Here is a 21244-nt window from a genome sequence, read left to right as displayed (position 1 = left end):
AAGATTAGACCAGTCATCTAAATCAGGAAAGCGAAACTCAATGCTGTTTACCGAAGAGTCATGTGAGTGTAAACCACGTCTCTCCCCGAAGTATGTTTCTGTTCTTTCTAGAGATGTATGCTAGGGAAGTGGGGATCATTTTGATTCTTTGACATTTAGGGTGAAAAGAAATTATCTAAGCTTTAAAAGCTTGCATAAAAATGTGGAAATATCTATGTTTTTCTTATATCTTCTTTGATGATGAAACATTTGGATATGAAATTTGATAAAAACACCCTGAGGAGAAAAGCAGGGCTCCTACAATCCACGGAGGAACAAGCCGCACCTATGGCACTCCCCCTTACCTGGGACACTGTGATGCTGCACTTCTTGGCCAGCTCCTCTTTGGCTTCTTCACTGGGGTAGGGGTTGCTGAGGTGTGAGTAAAAATATTCATTCAAGATTTCTGTGGCCTGTTTACTGAAGTTACGCCTTTTTCGTCTATGAAGGAACCAAAAAGAGAATAGTAGTTATAATCCACATTAACCAGAGAGGGATATATTACTTAGGATTATACAAAAAAAAGTTAGATTTCTATTTTTTAACATTCTCAGGGTCTCATGTATCATCATGATATTGTAAATTACACTCTTGGCATTCTCCAGAGAACTATCCAATTCACATTAAGATGTAGGATAACTAAGAAAAACTCTAGAATGTGAAGCACAATTCACTTCACTATTTAATTTATTCAACAAATACTTATTAAGGATCTAATGTGTTCTAGATATTCAATAAGGATACAGTTGGAACAAAACCGATAAGGGCTTCTATGGAAGTTTATAGGAGATTAGAGAGTTAGGAAAAGAAAGACATTAGATAAGCACCACAGAAATAAATACTTATAAATTATGGTGATCATGTCAAGTACCATGAAGAAAAAGTATAAGGTATAATGAAAGTGTCTAAGAAGGAAACCTAACACAGATTATGAAGTCGGGAAGGGTGTCCTTGAAGGAGTGACATTTAATCTGAGACCTGGAGAGCGTGTATGAGTTAGTCAGACAAAGAGTAGAAGGAAGAGAAATAAGCAGAGGCAATGGTCTTCAAACAGGAAAAAAGCTTGGCCGGTCTAAAGGGCTAGGGGAGGGTGGAGCACAGTGAAAAATCAGGAGATACGTGAGATGAGTCTGGAAGGATGGACTGGGGCCAGATTACACAGGTTTAGTGGACCCTCTATGGATTTTTGAATTTTATTTTAAGTACAATAGGAAGCTATTAAAGGTTTTAAGTTTTACATTTTAAAAAGATCATTGTGACTACTGAGAATAGCTGGAGGAGGGCATGAAAGGAAATGTAGAGATATTTAAAGAGACAACAGCAATGGTCAAATTGAGAGATGATTGTAACCTGGCAACAGGGTGAGAGTAATGGAAATAAAAAGATTCAAGCTCTGTTTGAAAAGTAAAAGCAATAGGACTTGATAATAAATTGGATGGGGGGAATAAATGGGGGAATACAGAGAAGGAAGGTGAGGGAAAAAAAATACATCAAGGATTTCTGGATTTTTCTTCTTAAGTAACTGCCTGGTCCCAGGTATGATTTGCTCACCAGGGGAAAACTAAGGGAGGACAAGTTCTTTATTTTTATTGGGAGGGGGTGGCAGAATGTCAGAAGATCAAGTATTTGCTGACAAGGTATTTCAAATAGCAAAAATGTCATTTATATTTGGGTCTTATTATTAAGATTTTAAAGAATTCCAGTGTGAAAAAAAGCATCTTTCAGATTTCACTTTAAATTAAATTCTCCAGTAACTGGAAAACACTTTCCCCAAATAATTTTCCTAATATTGTCTTACAAATAATCTTAATGATCTTGTGATAGCATGTACTCAGGAAAGACAGCATCAGTAGGCAGTTGTAAATGTGCATACCGTACAAGATTCTTCTAGTTAAAATGATGTCACTAACATGGCAGGTTAAGTATGTGATCTCTGTTTCAACATTAAGGGAGAGTCAAGGGAGCGAGAAATCTAGGTCTGATCAAAACATCTCAAGTTATGAGACCTGAAATTTCTTAATTTCAATAATTTTTTGGAAGGTTAAACCACTGTATCCTGAGGGATGAAGAAGAGAGTCAAAATCTATTTGGGGATTAAAGTCAACAGGATTTGATGATGAGCTGGATGGGGGAGGCGGTGAGGGAAGACACAGGTGAAAAGAAACGTACACCAAGAAGAGCAATCAGCATTTTTACAGGAGTCGTGCATTGTTGACAAGAAAAACAAAGCCCTTTCCTGGGGCTTTCAAGAGGCATAGTCTGAGGAGTGGGTGAGTGGGTGTGTAGGGTAGAAAAGGTCTAGAATAGATACTTAAACTGTCAAACCTACAAGTAATTACCTGGCCCACAGATAATGCTTGTTGAGACAGTACAGTAATGACCTGCTTGTAAAGGTTTCTGGCTGCCTATGAAAACTTGGAAGATTAGTCACACCAGGCTCACATTCTCAGAAGGCAGCCAGCTAAGTGGTGGCTGTCCACTCAGATGTGTACCCATTTGCTCTAATCCTCACTGCCCCTCATCCAGCCACTCCACTCAATTCCATAACATGTAAATATGTGAGCTTGTGACTCTGTAAAACATGGAATCCAGCAGCAAGACCGGGTACGGTGGAGGGAATCACACAAGGGCATTTCTTTGGGAAATGAAGACTTATGAAAGGAGGAATGAGCAGAAACATACTGGGGGAGCAAAGATAAGTTTGGCTCATTTATTGACATCACCTAGGAGTGGTTGGTTTCAGAAAACACGAAAAAACCTCAGAGAACAAATTTATGGGCAGAATAGAATAACTCACCCCAGACGGTCTGGCTGCATCCAAAGTATAGCCCTTCTACTAGAAGAGTAGAGGGACTGACACAAATTTATTCCTAACTGTTCTACGCCGGTACATGCGTCGGCTTGTCCAATTACCAAGAAAATGTGAGTATGGCTTTACAAAAAGCCAGGGTGAGCAAGGGGATCATATATCTGAATGAGCATGTTTGCCTGGAGCAGAAAAACCTTGCCTTCTCAGTGCAGAGGGCTTGCTGAGAGGCACTACAAGAATAGATGGAAGCAAAGCTCAGTATTTGCATTCACTCGAAGGCGTAAGAGAGAACTCGGTCTTATACTTCATTTATTTTTTAGAAAAACATTCTTTAGAAAATTCCCATTAAGCTGTTCCCCTAAGTTTCGTTCCCCCCAGGCTTCACCACTCTCTAAATGGCTGCGCCTCAGGCCAGTGTGCAGCTATGCCTCCGTCCCAGGTCTGTGTCCCACAGGCCTTACAACATTCCTAAAGGCAATCTCTGTGGGAGAAGGGACTCCGCTTCAAGCTCTGCCACGGCCTCACCCTGGCTCTGCTCACTCTGGCTTGTTAACTTCCTTTCTCTTCTTGGAAGAAGTATAAATCATTTAGGTGTATACATTATGAATGCAGTTATGTGAAGTAAAAAAAAGCATGCATGTTGACAAGAATGGGAAACTATCTGTAGAAGTAAGAACAGCAGCTGTGTTAGGAAAGCTTTCTTTCTGAAGAGAGTACTTTTTAAAAAAATTTTATTTTTAATTAGAGGATAATTACTTTACAATATTGTATTGGTTTCTGCTGTACATCAACATGAATCAGCTATAGGTGCCTATATACATCTCCTTCCCCTGAAGAAAGTACTTTTAAATATCTTTGTTACAAAATACTTTTCCTTAAAATGCTCAATGTTGACAATTTAAGAATGGTTTTGGTTTCCTAATGCTACTTCCTTAATGCTTTGAGCTATTATAAGTAGTAAGTGGAATTATTCATTCATCTGGTTAGTCAATAAAGAATTTTTTGCAGTCTGTTACACTACAAGACACTAGAATTGTGGGGAATGGATATGTATAAGTCTTGGCCATTGCTGTCAGTAACAACGTAACTTACTCGGGAAGAAAAGAAATGATCCTGAAAAGCTACAGTAAAGGCAGTCTGAATGAAGTTTGGTCTGGAGAATGGTATCAACACAGTATCAGTGTTCACGAGAAGGCATGGACCAGTCCAGTGGAGGGATTAAAGTGGGCTTCCTAAAAGGGACCATTTAGGCCAGGCCTGGAAGGATGAGCAAGGTCTCGCTAAATCAACAAACATGAGTGTTGTCTCCATTCCAGGCTCCATGCTAGACACCCTCACAGATGACAACTCATTACTGGTGACCAAGTTGGGGAAATGGTTGCAAAGAATATGACTTGTTGTGGAAGGCTGGGGATAGGAGTTGAGGGGTGGTAGTGGAAGAGGTGCTTAGGCAGAGAAGAATTCTAGTCAGAGGAAATGGCTGAGACCAAGAGGTATTTCATTTTGGATTAAACAGGGGAAAGAACAATTTAGTGATATATTAAGAGCACTAAAAATGTTCACATTTTGATCTAATAATACCATTTCTGAGAATTAATCCTTAGGAAATAATTCTAAAGATCACAAAGGTTGAAAGCATAAAGATTTTTACTGAAAGACTAATTGCAATAAAAATCTATCTAAAACAGTACCTTCTCTCCATCATTTTCTCTCCCTTTACCTTGCTTTTCTTTTTCCTCATAGCATTTACCATTCTATCATATTTCACTACATTACTGAGCAAAATACTACAGCATATTTGTTTACTTGTTTATTGCTTATTTCCCCAGGTAGAATGTAAACTCAGCTGGGGCAAGTAAGTTAACCAATCTTGTTTACCTTTACATATCCTCAGCACAATAAATATTTATAGAAGGAAAGAAGAAAGGAATTGGAAGGGAGAGGTTATCATGCAAATTAACAGGAACAACTTAAATGCTCAAAAATGAAAACATGTCTACATTAATTATTTATCATATATCCATCTGGTAGACTTCAACAATTAACATTTAAAACAGTTTATATTATATGAAAAATGTTTACCTATTCATGGTAAGTTTTTAAAAAAGCCAACTAAATTATGCGTACTGTACCATCACAAGAACATGAAACTAAAACAGTACCACAAACCAGAAAGGAATACATTAGAACATTTACAGTGACTTTTTTTCCCCATTGGGTACTAAAAAAGTGATTGTCTTTAATCACTCATCCTTCTAGTCTACATGTTTTCCAAATTTTTCATAGTGAGCTTGGTATTTGTTAAATAGGAAAAATAAGAAATAAAACTTAAATCGTAACAACAACAAAAAAGTAATCTGGTCCGGGACAGGTCACATAAGGCCTCAAATGCCAGGTTAAGTTGTGTGCATGTGTTTCCCAACAGTGAAAAACTACTGTGGTTTTCAAGTAAAGCAATGAGTCCATCATAAAAGGGCTATGGAGGATGAGCAGAAGAAAAGTACAGTGGGAGTACTGTGCTAGCCCAGGGATGAAAGGATGAACGTGAACTGCGCAGTGCCAGTTTGGACGGAAAAAAAGAGCTAATACAAGGAACACTGAAAACAAAGCACTGGTGAGTCCCAGTGACTAATTCAGTATAGACGAAGGAACCAAAGATGATAGAACAGGAGCATAATCAGGCGGCATGTTTCCTATCTGGCTCCAGGGAAGAGCTCTGGCATGAAGACTATTCCTCACATTTTATTTTCCATTTGAGATACTAATTTAGCTATTTTCTTTAATACTGTGAAATTTGGACAATATTTATCACCTCTGTGAGATTCCAAGGGAGAGAAAGCAAAATAAAATAGAAACCCCTTTACAATGTTGAAGACTGATTGCAAGCTTTAGCAATGACCAAGAGGGCTTTCCTGTCTAAGCAGCATAGAGTAGGAACTTGACAGTTCCTCTGTTATGTCACCCAGTAGGTCTAACACATCATATGCAATTTATTGCATATGCAACCTAACTCCTGTGAAAATTGGTGAAAGCTTCAGATCAAAGGGAAATATGTATCCCTACAGGAGAAACTCAGAAGCTTTCCTCTAGATTTGGAAAAACAGAGTTTGGGGTTTTGTGGTAACTAAAATACCACTTCCTCCTTAGAAATATCTGTATCTTGAAGGATTTTCTTCTAATATGCACAAGCAACATAATATTAAGAAATTCTTAGAAAACAAACCTGCATTAAAACAAAGTTACATACTGAATGTTATCCTTAAAAATACTTTTTAGCATCAGAATTAAAAGGCTACATATTACTAAGTCATTATTAGCAGCACTAACACTATTTGTTTCCTGAGACACCAGAAAGTGAAGTGTTAGTCATGTTCAACTCTTGGCGACCCCATGGACTGTAGCCTGCCAGGTTTCTCTGTCCATGGAATTCTCCAGGCAAGAATACTGGAGTGGGTAGCCATTCCTTTCTCCAGGGGATCTTCCCAATCCAGGGATCGAGCCCAGGTCTCCTGCATTGCAGGTAGACTCTTTATCATCTGAGGGAAGTCCAAATTGAGTCACCAAATTGGCAGCTAATATCACTACCACCTCCAGACAAGAAGAGGCTTGACACTGCAGGCATCATGAGGTGAATTACCTATCCATTGTAGAGAAGGGCTCTCATAGCCAAATTAAAGAAGAATCTAAGAACAACTGGCCAGAATTACATAAAATAATATACAAAGAGTGAAAAGGAAAAAAAAAAAAAAGCCATGCAATGGATTTGTGGCCTCACATACCTGGCATCAAGGAACCTTGATCTTAAAATCATAACTGCTTCACAAGTACTTTGTTTGAGCTGCATCTGAATGGAACTAAATTTTCGATGAATGATGCCCACCATTCTTTCAATCTCTTTTGGGGAAATGGGACGTGTTCTACTCTGTTCTCGGAGAAGGTTCATCACGTGTGTAGTGAATTCATTACATGCCTGTAAGGGGAAAAAAAAAATCACTCCTTAGGAATCTGGTATTTTTTATTATCACACCCAGACATTAACTCACCTGAATTTCTATCTCATTTGTAACCGCCAATGGCATTATGTAGTAGGTAAAATGAAAACTAAGACACTTGTGAAATGGCAGTGATAACTAGATACGGGCACGAGAACTCTGGAACTATGAAAGCCCAGGCATGCAAGGGAAACAGCACTCAACTGCCCTTCCTACCACCTTCAGCCCACTTTTAAAATGAGGTTTTCCCACTGGAGGATGCTCTGTACCAATTTCTATATATAAGTACAGATATATGTTATATGTTAATAGTATGCATCTCCTATTTCCTCTGGGGTTTTACTCAACAAATGTTTACTGAAACACTATGAAGTTCAAACTCTTCCAAACGCAGTGAAAGGACACATAAATGAGCAAGATGTGGATCTGACCTTCAGTGCAATAAAATATATAAAAACGAATTCTTAAACAGGCAGGCCATGCAAAGCATCACAGGAAGAGTGTTCCCTAAGTTCCAAGGAGTAAGTATTCTCATTGGGAAACAAAGATCATCACTTCATGGCAAAAAGTGAAATCAGGGCTTTAAAGAATAGGTAAGATTTTTGAAAAGTAGAATAAAGGTGGAAATCAAGAGGAATTCCAGGCACAAGAAAAAAAAAAAACAACCCTGGAAATAATGGTATGAAGCTAGTTCAGAGGGACAGAGAAGAGGGTACAAGAGAAGAGGGAGTTCAGATTTGCACTAGCAGATAAAGGGCCTTGGATGCCATGCCAACATCCTAGTATAACCTAGCTGTGGTATGGGCCTTATTTGTGGATCTACACCATTTCTGAAAGAGGGATAAAGCAGCTCAACTCCTCAGGGAAGGGGCAGCAGGAAAATAAGGATCAGATGTAAGAATAACATTTTAGTTAAAAATCCTGTCCCTGTCTCTTTCAGCTCACCTATATTCTTTAGATCTACAAAACCATGTAACTGGGCCTACACAGATATCCAGTATCACCTTGGTGAATAAAGCATCTGTCTATATCTCTGCATAAAAACAATACCTTCTGGTATTTTTGTGTTTTTTTTTAAAAAAAGACAGGAGATTCTGCATCTTATTGGATGGATGCTTAGTAGGGTAAGCAGACAGAACAATCATTGATCATGGCAAGACACATTTTGAAGATATAACATTATATGATTATTAATAACATAATTTCTCTACAGACATCCTGAACATATAGTACAGGATGGTTTTTCTAACTGCTCATGAGAGAACTAACTTTTAAGTACACTGTTTCTGTTACTTTAAGTGGAGCTTTTATATAAATATTTCTAAGGTGAGGTGAAATGAGTCTTGCTTACCAGTTAAAGTTTTATGTTTTAAGCATGTGTAAGTTTTAAGAAATTTAAAGTTCCCTTAAAGTGGTGATTCTGGGACTCTTCAGAGTGTGGATTTGCACAGCACACACGGTAGGCATTCAATAGCCACCTATGGATTGGTGGGGTTTTGTATTACAATTTAAGAGTAATATTGATTAATATCTATAAATACATTATCCCTGACGAACCTTTGTAACTGACAAATTTTTAACCTGCAGTCCATGGAGAGGTCTAGAATATCCAGAACACTCCCTCAAATCTTATTCAAGTTGTATGCACATTTGTCTTTCCTGAGGGGACAACCTGTGGGGTTTTTCTTCTCGTTTCAGATTCTTAGCCAGTCTATAATTTTAAAAGGCTAAAAATTATTGTCTAGGGTTTTGGCACAGTAAAACATTAAGGAACTCTGTAGCTTTAAAAGTGGAAGTTCTTTCCGTCTTTAAGGAAACCATAGTAAAGAGAAGTAAATTTAAGATTTTCCCCCTATATTATCAACATAGACTATCTTGTGCCAAGATGAAAATAAGTGGTCATCCTGCCAAGAAATATACATATAATTTTTTTCTGATACTTTCTCAAAAGAGATGTTCATATAATTTTAAATTATATAATTTGATAAACTCCAGTCCTCAGTTTTCTTATTAGTAAAATGAAGAAAAGCAAACTAGAATAGCAAATTGAAATCAGCAAATTTGGATATAGACTTTTATAAGTTAGTTCTAGAAAATTTTAATACAGTATGTTTGGGAAATGGGGGGTTAACCATAATTTAAAATTTGGGGGGGAGGGGCAGGATTCTTGAGTACTTTCAATATGCCAACATGCATCATCATAAATCTTCAAGGGAGAATGGGTGTATCCAACTTTGACTAAATAAATTTGGTCACAAAATCTCTTTTATCTAGAGCAGTGCTGTCTAATAGATGAATATTGTGAGCCACATATGAAAAAAAAATTTTTTTGGTCATTTAATGTTTTTGCTATTGCATTGACTATTTTCTAAATATGTTTTATTTTTCACATATGAAATTATAATTTTTCTAATAGCCACATTAAAAAATAAAAACAGGTGCAATTAATTTTAACAATGTGGTGGTAGTTTAGTCGCTTAGTCATGTCCAACTCTTTCGCAACCCCATAGATTGTCCCCCACCAGACTCTTCTGTCCATGGGATTTCCCAGGCAAGAATACTGGATGGGGTTGCCATTTCCTTCTCCAGGAGTATCTTCCCAATCTAGGGATCGAACCCTGGTCTCCTGCATTGCAGGCAGATTCTTCACCGCTGAGCCACCAGGGAAGCCCAATTTTAACATATTTTATTTAACCCAATATATGAAAAATATTAACATTTCAACACATAATAGTATCTTTAAAAAACTGCTAATGAGATATGTTCCATTCTTTTTTTTCCACACACTTTGAAACTCAGTATATATTTTACATTTACAAAAGCACATCTCATTCCAGATGAGCTAGATTTCAAGGACTCAACAGCTTTTTATGACTAGTGGCAATCACACTGGACAGCACAGCTCTACAGCACCTTGTGGACCAACATACTAAGAAAAATTCTCTGGGAAATAGTATACTAAGTAATCTTTGATGTTCCTTTTTATTCTTTACTACCATACATTCACATAACCCCCCCAACCACAACCACAGAAGGCAGTTTCACTTAGGAATGTCTTGATAAAGCAAGAGAAAGTATTCATTTTATTACATCTCAGTCTTTGACTACATCTTTAACATTCTGTGTGATAAAACGGGAAGTGTACCAAAAGGACATCACCTGCTTATCAAGGATGGCTGTCTTGAGAAAAAGCTCTCATGTGATTGTTTAAATTGTGAGTTGATGTCGTATATTTCATGGAATACCATTTTTATTTGAAAGTAAAATCGACAAATTATTATATTTATTCTGATTTAGGTATTTGGTAGATATTTTCTCAAAAATGAACTAAGCAAGCTTGTCACATCAAAGAAAATAGCTGACAGCTGTTGTGCCAATGGTGAAATTCTGGAAAACCTGCATCTGCTACCTTGAGCTTTATAGTTTCCTAGCAGACTTTCTGATTAATTTGGTGTTGATATTAATAAATATGACATTTTGATGTTATATAAGGTGTTAACATTGGAAGATGTACATAACTCAGTGAACCATTATTTTTCAAATGATCAATGCATGATGTTACAAAAATATGCATAAGCAGAAGATCCATTCAAAGTGTACACTAGACCAATAGATTTTAAAGGAACTGAGTACAAAAAGTTGGTATGATTTCAGACACACGATAGCTAATATTTAGGATACTACAACTTGTCAAGTTTTGGTATAATACAAGAGAATAATATCCATAAGTATTTTAAAAGGCTATCAATACACTCCTCTCTTTTCCAATAACATATCTGTGTGAGGACAGGTGTTCTTCATAGATTTCAACCACAGGAAAGGAGACTGACCACAGAAACACATTTAAGAATCCAGGTGACTTCTAATAAGCCCAACATGACAAATTTTGCAAAAATGTAAAAGCAATGACATTCTTCTAAATGTTGAGGTGTTTTTTTTTTAATGCAAGTTTTAAAAAAATATTAAACAGATAATGGTTCATTACTGATTTTTACATTAATACATACTTTAATTTGTTCTCAGTTTTAATTTCTATTATAATACATTGATAGATATAATCCACTGAACAAAAGCTCTTAGGAGATCTCCAATAATTTTTTTTTCCCAATAATTTTTAAGAATTCAAGTTCTAAAACCAAAAAGTTTGAGAACTACTGTACCAGGATATTTCCAATCTGCACAGGTAACAATGCTAATTCCAACAAATCTAGTTCACACATTATGGCAACCTATGTCTATGACAGAGTGTATGTCTTGATAGATCATTTAAGTCTCCTGTGTGAGTGATACCTGAGTTTTTATTTTATTTTTTTCAGTTCTTCTCTGACTCTCAGTTTTTCTCTGGCTGTATTTTAATCTCTCCCAGAATGAATGCCTGCCTATAGTTTCTAAGAAGCAGCCACAGGGTTGTATTAAAAACAAGGGTTAAAAGCAAAAAGTTTCTGCATCTAAAAACTCATAATTTCCTAAAACATTTGCTGAATGTCTCACAACTTATTAAGTGAAGTCATCTATGAATGCAAATGCTGATTAGCAATTTGGCAACAGCCCAACATTCACAGAATCCACATAGCTTTTCTTTAAACCAGTAGTTCATACATGATTAATTAGAACATCTCATTTATGTAGTGTGCACTTTAGCTCATTACTCTAAGTAAAATTCGTTAAGTATTTACATTTAGATAATTAAAATCTGGGCACACCCTTAAGAAAGATGCATACACTTTAGGCAAAGTGATTTTTTTCCTTTTTACCACTGAAAGTAAATTACAGTCTCATTTACAGCATCATCTGTACCAGTTGCAGAGCAGAGCACAGTACTGCCCCATCTTCTCTTCCTTAAAAGGTATACACTTTCTTAAACACGTAAGTGCAGTAAGAATGATCAAATGATTGCCGAGTTCTTTTGAAGGGACACCAAACCACATAGTAGCATCAATACTGTTTATAACATAAGATGCTCACTTTAAACATTTATCATATCCTCTGTCATACCTATAAGACTACATCATTAAAATAGACATTGGAAAATTTTTTCATTGCCTTCTTACTTTTCCAAGTGAAATTGTCTGTTAAGTATTTTCTAGTCAATGTCCACAATACAATATATAAACACCTTGGTTAACTAGGAGATTTAGGAAGTGAGTTTTGATTCCTTGAATTTTCTAACTTGCAAGTAATGGCAGAAACCTCTTTTTTCTTTTAATCCAGCTGTTGAAAATTATTTAGGATGCATTTTTGTTTACTATGAGACAAAATATATGTTTTGTTTAAAACAGGCATTGTAATAACATACTTAAATCAACATAAACTGGAAGGCTTCATCTGATAAAAAATATTTTCAATCAATTCTTATAATAGTCTTTCTCCTTGCCATTTGTTCCTTTCTCTTTAAAAATTCAAACTAAGTAATATAATTGAGGATTTTAAACATCTGGATTTTTTATAATGTTGTTAATAATATTTATTAAATATATTTGTTAAATATAATAGGAGATAGTAAAACTATCTGCTCTATATCCATATATATTTGGTTTACAGTCAAAATTAGTTTTCAGGGTTTTGTTTGTTTCATCGTGGTGGTTTTTTTGATGGTGAATTCAAGATTCAACCCCTTTCTTGCCTGTAAGTTCCCATCACTGAAGAAAAAAATGTAAAATCAGATGGTGAGCAAGCATCTATTTTAGAGGAAGTATTAAAATGGTTCATGATCAGATCTAAAAACTGAATTGGCCTTTTGTAAACATCTAGACAGGCTGACTGCAAACACATCATAATACTAAAATTCTAAAAAGTCACTCTTCAAAGAAAGAATAAATCTCTATTAAAAGTTGATGACTCCCAAATTTGCATGCATCCATTTTCTAGATATCTTTATAACCTTGCAAGTAACTCTAGTCAAATATTATAGATTTTGTATTTATGTAATGCTTACAAAATCAACAAATTCTTCTTGTTTCCAAATAAAAGTCAACATTCAAAGGTACCTTTTATTTAAGCCAACCAGAATGAGATCAATATGCCTACGAAACAGCTGCAAAGATGAAATACCTATCGTTCTTCTTTCAATTGGAGCAAAAAAATCAGACACAACTTAGTGACTAAACAACAATAGTTGGTTTACAATATTGGGTTAGTTTTTGATGTACAGCAAGGTGAATCAGTTATACATATACATACACCCACTCTTTTTAAGATTCTTTCATACCTCAACACATCTTAAGACTCATGGTTTGTGGACCTGTCTCATGAGGGTTTGTAAGGATTATACTATAAAATACATGTTAATTGCAGAACCTGAAACACAATTAATGCTTAATAAATGGCAGTTATTGATAATGGAAATGGTAATTTTATGAAATTCATATTTTTGTTGTGTTTCATTCTGCAAGTAAGTTCCTACTCTGATTACCTAACATAGTCTGCCTTCCCATTGCTCAAATAAATACAAACATTGCTTCCAAAAAAATGGGAAAAAAAGACAGCATTCAAATATAAAACAGTTCATTTCATTAATCAAGATTGTGGTCAAAGATACATTTGATACATAGAGTCAACAGACTAGACACTTGAAGGGAAAAAGGGGAACACTCAAACACTCCTTCCAGCCAAGGAAAAGATCCAGTTTGAAAGCTGACAAAGCAGTAAAACCTTTCTCTTGGAGCAATGAATGACAAAGGCTCACTTGGGAAACTGAAATATGAAGTTTATATCAGGTAGTATCCTTTTGTCTTTCCTGCTATATTTTTGTTATTAAAAACAAACAGCAAAATGGGATTAGGAGTTTGTGGGTTACACAATCTCGTGTGTAATAACATCAGCATTTTAAAACCTGTTTCAAAAAAAAATTCTTTACAAGCAAAGATCTTGTCATCAAATATAAACATACAATGTTGTTGAGAGCCTCCAAAAGCACAAGGCCATGCCTTTACACTGGTTTAGGCTGCACATTCATTCTCCATTCCCCGGCAATGCCCTGTAGTCTGGGAGTCCTCTATTAGCCAAACAGTGCCTAGTTGGTCTTGAGCACATTGAATGTACCTGCTCAGTTCCAATGTTTTACCTGATTTGAGGTAAATTCAAAAGACATCTGTGAACTCAGAAAGCAGGTTTCCAGATGCTTAGGGAGGGTTGAGACCCTTACAACACTTTTGCCTTCAGCAAAAATGTATTTCAATATAATTATAGTAGATAGCTTTCAATATGTCATCTCTATTATAGCAACTGTAAATTATGAAGTGAATTGCTTGTGTACAAGCATTTCTTCTGGTACAAGCAAAGTGGGAGAACTGTACAAGGCATGATATATATCTTTTCCTTTTTATCCCAGAACAAATCTCGAAGTTAAATTTCATTTGCAAAAACCAATGGTATCCATTTCCCTTTGGTAGAGAGGCAGAAGGATCAAGAAGGCCTCCAATTCTTAAGAGCAGGCTTCCCAGGATGCTTGGCTCAAGTTCATTAGGAATTCACCTATTCTAATACTTTAATCATAATAGCATATCTGAAAGGTAGAGTAAAAAGATTTTCCAAAACTTGTAGCTAATCCCATTCCATAGCTCGGGATGGCATATAAACCTCCATTGCCTGGCCGTCTTTGAGTCTTATAAATATATGGGGATCTTGTATGCACAAAATAAAAAATTTGTTTTTCCCCTCTTTAAAAAATATAAACAAACTTGTAGCTAATCAACAAGAAGACAAAGAGGCAACCAGGTTTTTCTCCCAGCTAAAGCGGAAGGCAGTGCACCCAAGATGAAAGTATTACAACCTAATCACTGCAAGCTTTGAAAAATTATCATATTCCTCTTGGGTGTCAGGATCAACAAGAGAAAAGTAAAATAAGTTTGGTTTTCCTTTTAGGGGGTAGTAATATTGAAGAACCTTACTCTAATATATATTCTATGTCTAATATTTCAAGAGCATTTATAAGTGAATTTAGATCATTATCACTAAAAATCATTACATCTGAGCCTATATAATGTCAACATATTATCAAAGGACATTTCCTGGAGGTAAAAAAAAAGGACAGGATTTTAAACACAGTACCATTCCTAAAACATACACATAAAGCTGAGCCTTGCAGCTTGGATTTAATTTTGCTCTAACTGTAGCTCTAGTCTGCTTAGCTTTGTAAATGTGGCTGTGTTTATAAGGTACTTTAATTTACTGCAGTGGTGGTGTTTGTTAATTTTATGGCAATCTAAATCTAAACAGGCTTCAGATACATTTTCATTACAGCTTCATTGCAAAACACAGTGGAGTAAATAGCTCTGAGATTCCAATGCAGTTTATTTCTTTTAGCAAAAGACTCAACACCATTTTCCGACAAAGCCTCTGCCTTAACATATATGTTCTTCCTACTTACTAATAAGGTTTCTGTCACTCAAGTACCCATGTTCATGTAATTTTAGGAGGAAAAATATAATTTCTAAGGGATTTTAATAGTTAAGGGATTAACTGTAATTAAATGTAAAGGGATTAAAATAGTTGGGTTTTGCCCATCTCTACTCTGATTCCATCCCAAATGTAATCCAACATGAGCAAATCAGAGAAGAACTGGGATGTATCTGAATTATCTGCAAATTCTAATTGTTAAAAACAAGATAAGAGACCCAAAATGGAGTCACTTATGCTATGCTCCAAGCCACCCAACCAAGACTACGTAATTACAGTTTCAGCCTCTCCTAGGAATGTAATCTTAAACCAATCTGGAATTACTGGGTCAGCATGAGTGAGGTAATCTGCCTGATAGAAACCTACCATGCCTTAAAGAAAGGTGAACTTGCCACAGCCAATTCTTTCATTGGTAGTCTAACTTCCTTGTCGTGTTCCTGTCTGACTACAAGCATCTTTCATTTTGTATAGCTCCTTCTATTTGCTAGATGAGATGCTGACCGACTCATGAATCACTGAATAAAGCCAATAAGATCTTTAAAATCTACTCTGTTGAGTTTTGTTCTTTTATATACACAAGTAGCAGCATAATTCAAAGGGAAAGGAAGGCATATTGTCAGAAACTGATTTCAAAACCCGATTCTGACACTAACTAGATGTGTGACACTGGACAAATTACTTGAGTTTCATTTTCTCATCTGTAAAATGGAAATTATAACACCATCATCTATTTTAGAAATATCATGCCTTCATCTGAACTGATACCTTTATCTCATTCAGTTCTTCACAGCTCTTCTAGTAACTCCAAAGTAGATCCTTGAAAGTTCTATCTCAGATAATGTCCCCGTATCCCAAAAGTTTGAAAAGACAAGACTATCTTAGGTCAACTCACTGATCCTAACAAACTTAGGAACCACAAACAGGAGAGCAATAAAAACCAGCCCCAAAGACCACTCAAGAGAACTAAATGCTAATGTTATTTCTAAACCAATTCAGAACCTACAGGAGAAAATTTGTAAACTAAATTTCTGTTGAATCAGTCAACTAGTCGTCTCGTTTTATTTGTCCATAATACTGCATAGATTTCATATATCCATTATTTCTTGTGCTAAAAATGAGACAGGAAATATACATTCAATGGTTTTTATTAGGCTACTGAACCTATCTAGAAATAAGATTCATGATTAAATTTTAAAATTCATTATTTCCCAGTCTGATATTTAAAACAAAAATACAAACAGTAGATTAGTATATGAAGATTTTGTGTGTACATGTGTGTTTTTAAAAGAAACAAAACAAAAAGCTTGATGACAATGACTGATGCCAGTTTCACCCAAGTTCCAACAGGGCTAAAGGGAGAAAATAAGGAGGCTGGTGTGAAGGAATATGGCAGAAGATAGTAAGGAACTACCTTAATTCTTCAGCTATAAGTACTGGCCAATTGACCCCTAATTCTACAGATCCTTCCATGCAAAGTGACTAGTATTTATTTAGTTAAGTATGTACAGATGTATTTAACATAAAGTTATGCAATTAGGGTTATCCTACAAATTAGAGCCGTTTTCTACTGTTAATGCTCAGGGCAACCTTTTCAGCCATGACTTACTTTGTTTACTCTCAATTATTCATATGTCAAATCAGAAAGCTCAATTTTTTAATATACATACACAGGCTATTTTTCCAAAATTCTCATTTGCACATCTTCCACGAAAAATTATTCCTGCAAATGAGACTAGAGATACAGTATGAGATCCCAGAAAGCCTATTCAGAAAAAAAGACATCTTATAATATTAATTTATATTGTATATTAACATAAAGCTACATAAATCTTTCTACCATTCCTCAAAACACACTCACCTCTGGGACAGAATCCAGCATTTGCTTATTAATACCATATCCAGAATATTAGAGAAGGCAATGAAAAAAATAACATATACAACTAACACTACACAGGGAACTTAGAAGAAATATCAATATTAAAACTAACACTAAGGTCTTTGAACTTTAATAAATGCCTGACTACACAGTGAAGTATCTGTGGATGAAACAATATGATGTCTAGGACTTATTTTAAAATACCCCCTCCCAAAAAAGAGGGGGGCGAGGGGAGATAAAGTAAGATTGACATTGATTTTTACTATTCATCTGGATGATGGGTATCTAGGAGGTTTCTTATTTTAGGGTGAACTTTATAACCAACATACAACTATTTACGACCTAAAAACCTGACAGTTTCATAGGATTCAGCTTAATATTCTCTTTATTAAAAGTACACTTAAACATTTCCATAATAATTTTTTTAAATTACCTTTCAGTGAGAATTCCTCAAACTAAGCAGGTTTTTAGCCTTTAATGAACAACTAAAATATGTTTAAAATGAACCACCAACGTTTTACCTTATTTCACTGAATCTAAGACTACCCCATATTTTAACATCTCTGGGAAGCATTTTACTATCAATGGCATGTTATACTTCAATGGGGCAATTAACTTTTTCTTGGTGGTGGTACCATACACAATGATACAGCTTAAAATCAAAGATATCTTAGATTCAATGAAGTATGGTTAATATAATTGCTGAGAACAGCATTTTTAATCCATACTTTCTTTCTAATCAGGAATTTAGCACACAATGCCTTGTGTTCTCTGCCCCAGGAAACCTATAATTATCTTGGGAGGTCTCCTCATAGAGAAAGGCCAGAACCTGCTTACTTTGTTAAGTGAGCTCCCTCCCCTCAGTTGGGCATAATCCTTAAGAATTAACTCCTAGGAGGATTCTGGAGCTCACAGCATAGCAGGCAGAGCTCGCTAGGCAAGGTTTCCCCTTAAAATTTGTTATAATAGCTATGAACAAGGCCGGTGCATAAATGTTAATGATCCAGAGCTTTGACGAGCACCAAGCAGTGAGGTTACAGGGTAAGGACGGCTGCAGATGTGGCCGTAAGGGCATGTAATGTGGGAAATGAGTAAAACTAAAGCAAGTAGATGGGACAAAATAGGCTTAGCATCACCTCTAAAATCTCAAAGGGACTTCATTTCATGAATTCAACAGTTCACTTGGATTTCTGATTGACCTTATTTATTTTGCTCTGTCTATTAACACCTACCCCTCGCAGCCCTCAGAATTAGTTAGCGCGGTCTATTAGAAGAGCAATAGAGGGTTTGTGCAGGACTATGAGAGTGGCGGCTGCTGACCTGTTCATATTTCTCCAGTTCTGTGTGATAGATTTGTCTGATCTGGGTCAATTTGGCTCTGTAATCTGAGTGTTCAATAGAGTTATCTGAAGAACCTCCAGAGGCTGCCGCGGCTGCAGCTGCTGCCGCCGATCCCCCACCTTTCTCAGGACCTGAAACCCCTTCTGCCAAAAGCATATTGTCCAGTCTCATTAGCTGGGGATCGGGAGGGTCCTCCTCCTGGGCTCCTCTGATGCTGAGACCTTCAAGGAAAGAGAGAGAGAGAGACAGAGAGAGAAGAAGCGAGAAACAGGACAAATAGTGTGAGTATTTTATTTATTTGAGTAAATGATCAAACAACATCAGTGCACTACAATTCATGCTGAGAATTTCACTGTTTGCATTTTATCAATAAGTACCAATAAGTATGAAAATTCTTACTTCTATGAAATGTCTAATATCACTCTCTCTCAATATATTCTGATTAGATCCTTGGAAAAAGGTAACCCTGACTTCTCAGAATATTCTAACACCCAATCTTCCCAGATTTAGATGATTTAAGCAAAAATGGGAAGGGGGTAAAATTTTCAAGATTTTTGACAAAGAAAAAAATAATTCCAAGGACACAAAACAAACCCATCAAAAGGCAGTTATTCTGTTTCCCCATACTGTTGGAAGAACAGAATTTTAAATCCCATAATATATTCACAAGCTATATCCAAAAATTAGAAAATAAACAGGATTAGATGGGCTTTTCCATCATTTAATTTCAGGGAGAGAAGAGAAATACATACATTATGAGGTAATTAGCTATGCTTTAAAAATATATATTATTAAATGAATTTGTTAAGCAATCGCCATCAAACCAGGACACTAAATACAGGATTAAAAATATACCATCAATATGGCAATGCAGTGCTGGGCACAGTGGTCTCAATCTAATTTTGCTTTTAAATCAAGAACTTCCTAAGTGATGCCCAGTCAGCAACCTCATCTGAGTATTATAGATCACAGCTGACAATTCATAGGTTTAATCAGGTCACACAGGCTTTCTGCCAAGACGTTTTCAACAACACAGAAGACAGAAGTTTTAAAATAATTATCACAGTATAAAAAGCACTGGAGTCATGACAGCCCAAAATCAGCATTTTCATTAATGTGTAACAGAATCTAAAATATCCCAGCCCAATTAACCTCTGTAAATCTGTTTAAAAGCAGGATCCCCACACTAGTTACAAAGCATCTTGGGGAAGGCGGGGATGGAAGCTGGCATCTTGCATGTCTGCATTTGGATTCTGTCTTTTGCGTCTGTGCCTGTTGTTGTTTATCCACAGTGGTGCACACTCTGTGTCTAGTGTAACTTACATGACAGTAACATCTATAAGCTGCCAAGTACTCAACTGAGCACCAGCTCTGCGATTTTATATGCTAACCTAAAACCACCATCAATTCTCTTTAAGAACAGATTTCATTCCTAGATGCCCTGAATTATACCCACAGCATGACTGAGCTCTTGGTTGTCTTAACTCAAATGCACAACTTTAATTTCCTCCCTCAAAACACTTTAAAGCTGTCACTTTCATTTAAAAATATACTTCAGAATAATTTCAACTGGGTAATAAAACTAACTCACAATAATTTAAAATTATATCTGTTGCCTGTTCTGAGGTAAATAAATAAGGGTTGAAAACTATAATATAATAAGACAATAAATTCATTTAGGGAACCAAAAAGTTAGATAACTCTCTTAAATAAGATAAAAATCAGTATTGACACATTGCTGATAATTAAAGATAGACTAACAGGTATTTGCTATTTCTTCTAGATTTAAGAGAAACTGCTAAATATTGGCTACATTAGTATTTCTAATTTAGCATCTTTGATTTTCTTCCCTTCACTTTGTTCTATGTTAAAATTTCATGGCCTAGAATTCTTATAGTTCCACATACCAAGTGTTTTGTGCATTTGGCATGAAGTAAGGACTCACTGAGTAACCTCTTATTTTGGGCTCTGTTTCATTTTTAAACCATTTGTTTGGGAGTTCCTTAAGTTTCTCCTTTTTAAATTAAATTTTTGCTTATATATTTGTATTTGTTATTTCCTTTTAATATTTATAGCTAGTGATGTTTCTCCTGGAAATGTGGATTTTAATCTACCTTTAAGGTTCTTCCAGGTTTCTAGTTTCTCCCTGTAGTTATACACCATGGATATTGGTGAGGCTCTTTAATAGTAAATCAACATACATACTTAAGCTATTACACTCCCATGAACAGTGTAGCAAACAAGAGAAGATGCTCAATGACTAATACACAAGCAAATAGACTATATGGGAGATAGAAAAAGGAAATCTGTCAGGAAGAAATGCAAAGGACTGAAAGTAATCACCTATGTATTGCATTTATATATACATACCTAATATGCATGTAAAACCACCATACCAATAGGAAGCAACCCTTACACTCAGTAACAGTGGACACATATAAAAATAAGTATGTACTTTCAGCTAGCGTAACATTCTCCCCTTGCAATGAATAATAACTCTTCTAAAATCACAAGTAAATCAACACTAAGTTCATACTCCTTTGGATCAAAAGTACTAGAGCACTTCACAGTATGGCAATATTGAGGCTATTTATCAACACTGAAATCATTTTTGTAACTATAGTTGGAAAAGTGAATGGATTTTTTCTCTATTAATCAAAGTCATGATTACAAATTTTTAAATAGCAATAATAGTTTCCAAAATTATTTTTAATTTGAATATTTCTTTTTATTTTCTTACTTTATGTTCAAATTACTATGTTATTTCTCATCCTACCTCCCTCACTGTTA

The 21244-nt window shown here is 35.6% G+C and overlaps 1 protein-coding gene across 2 annotated transcripts in view; it reads right to left on the bottom strand.

Annotated features, from left to right (window-relative positions):
- Positions 1–21244, bottom strand: part of PBX3 (pre-B-cell leukemia homeobox 3) — a 226776-nt gene that overhangs the window by 35578 nt on the left and 169954 nt on the right. For both annotated transcript variants that reach the window (XM_010844084.1, XM_010844085.1), the window contains exons 3-5: positions 18434–18675; positions 6628–6818; positions 345–480 (exon numbers count right to left, since the gene is read on the bottom strand). In XM_010844084.1, coding sequence (XP_010842386.1) covers positions 345–480; positions 6628–6818; positions 18434–18675 — 569 coding nt within the window. The remainder of the gene's footprint in view (positions 1–344; positions 481–6627; positions 6819–18433; positions 18676–21244) is intronic.

This window comes from Bison bison, unplaced genomic scaffold (assembly GCF_000754665.1).
Source record: "Bison bison bison isolate TAMUID 2011002044 unplaced genomic scaffold, Bison_UMD1.0 scf7180017864193, whole genome shotgun sequence".
NCBI lineage: Eukaryota > Metazoa > Chordata > Mammalia > Artiodactyla > Bovidae > Bison > Bison bison.
This window is presented reverse-complemented; position numbering and strand designations above follow the sequence as displayed.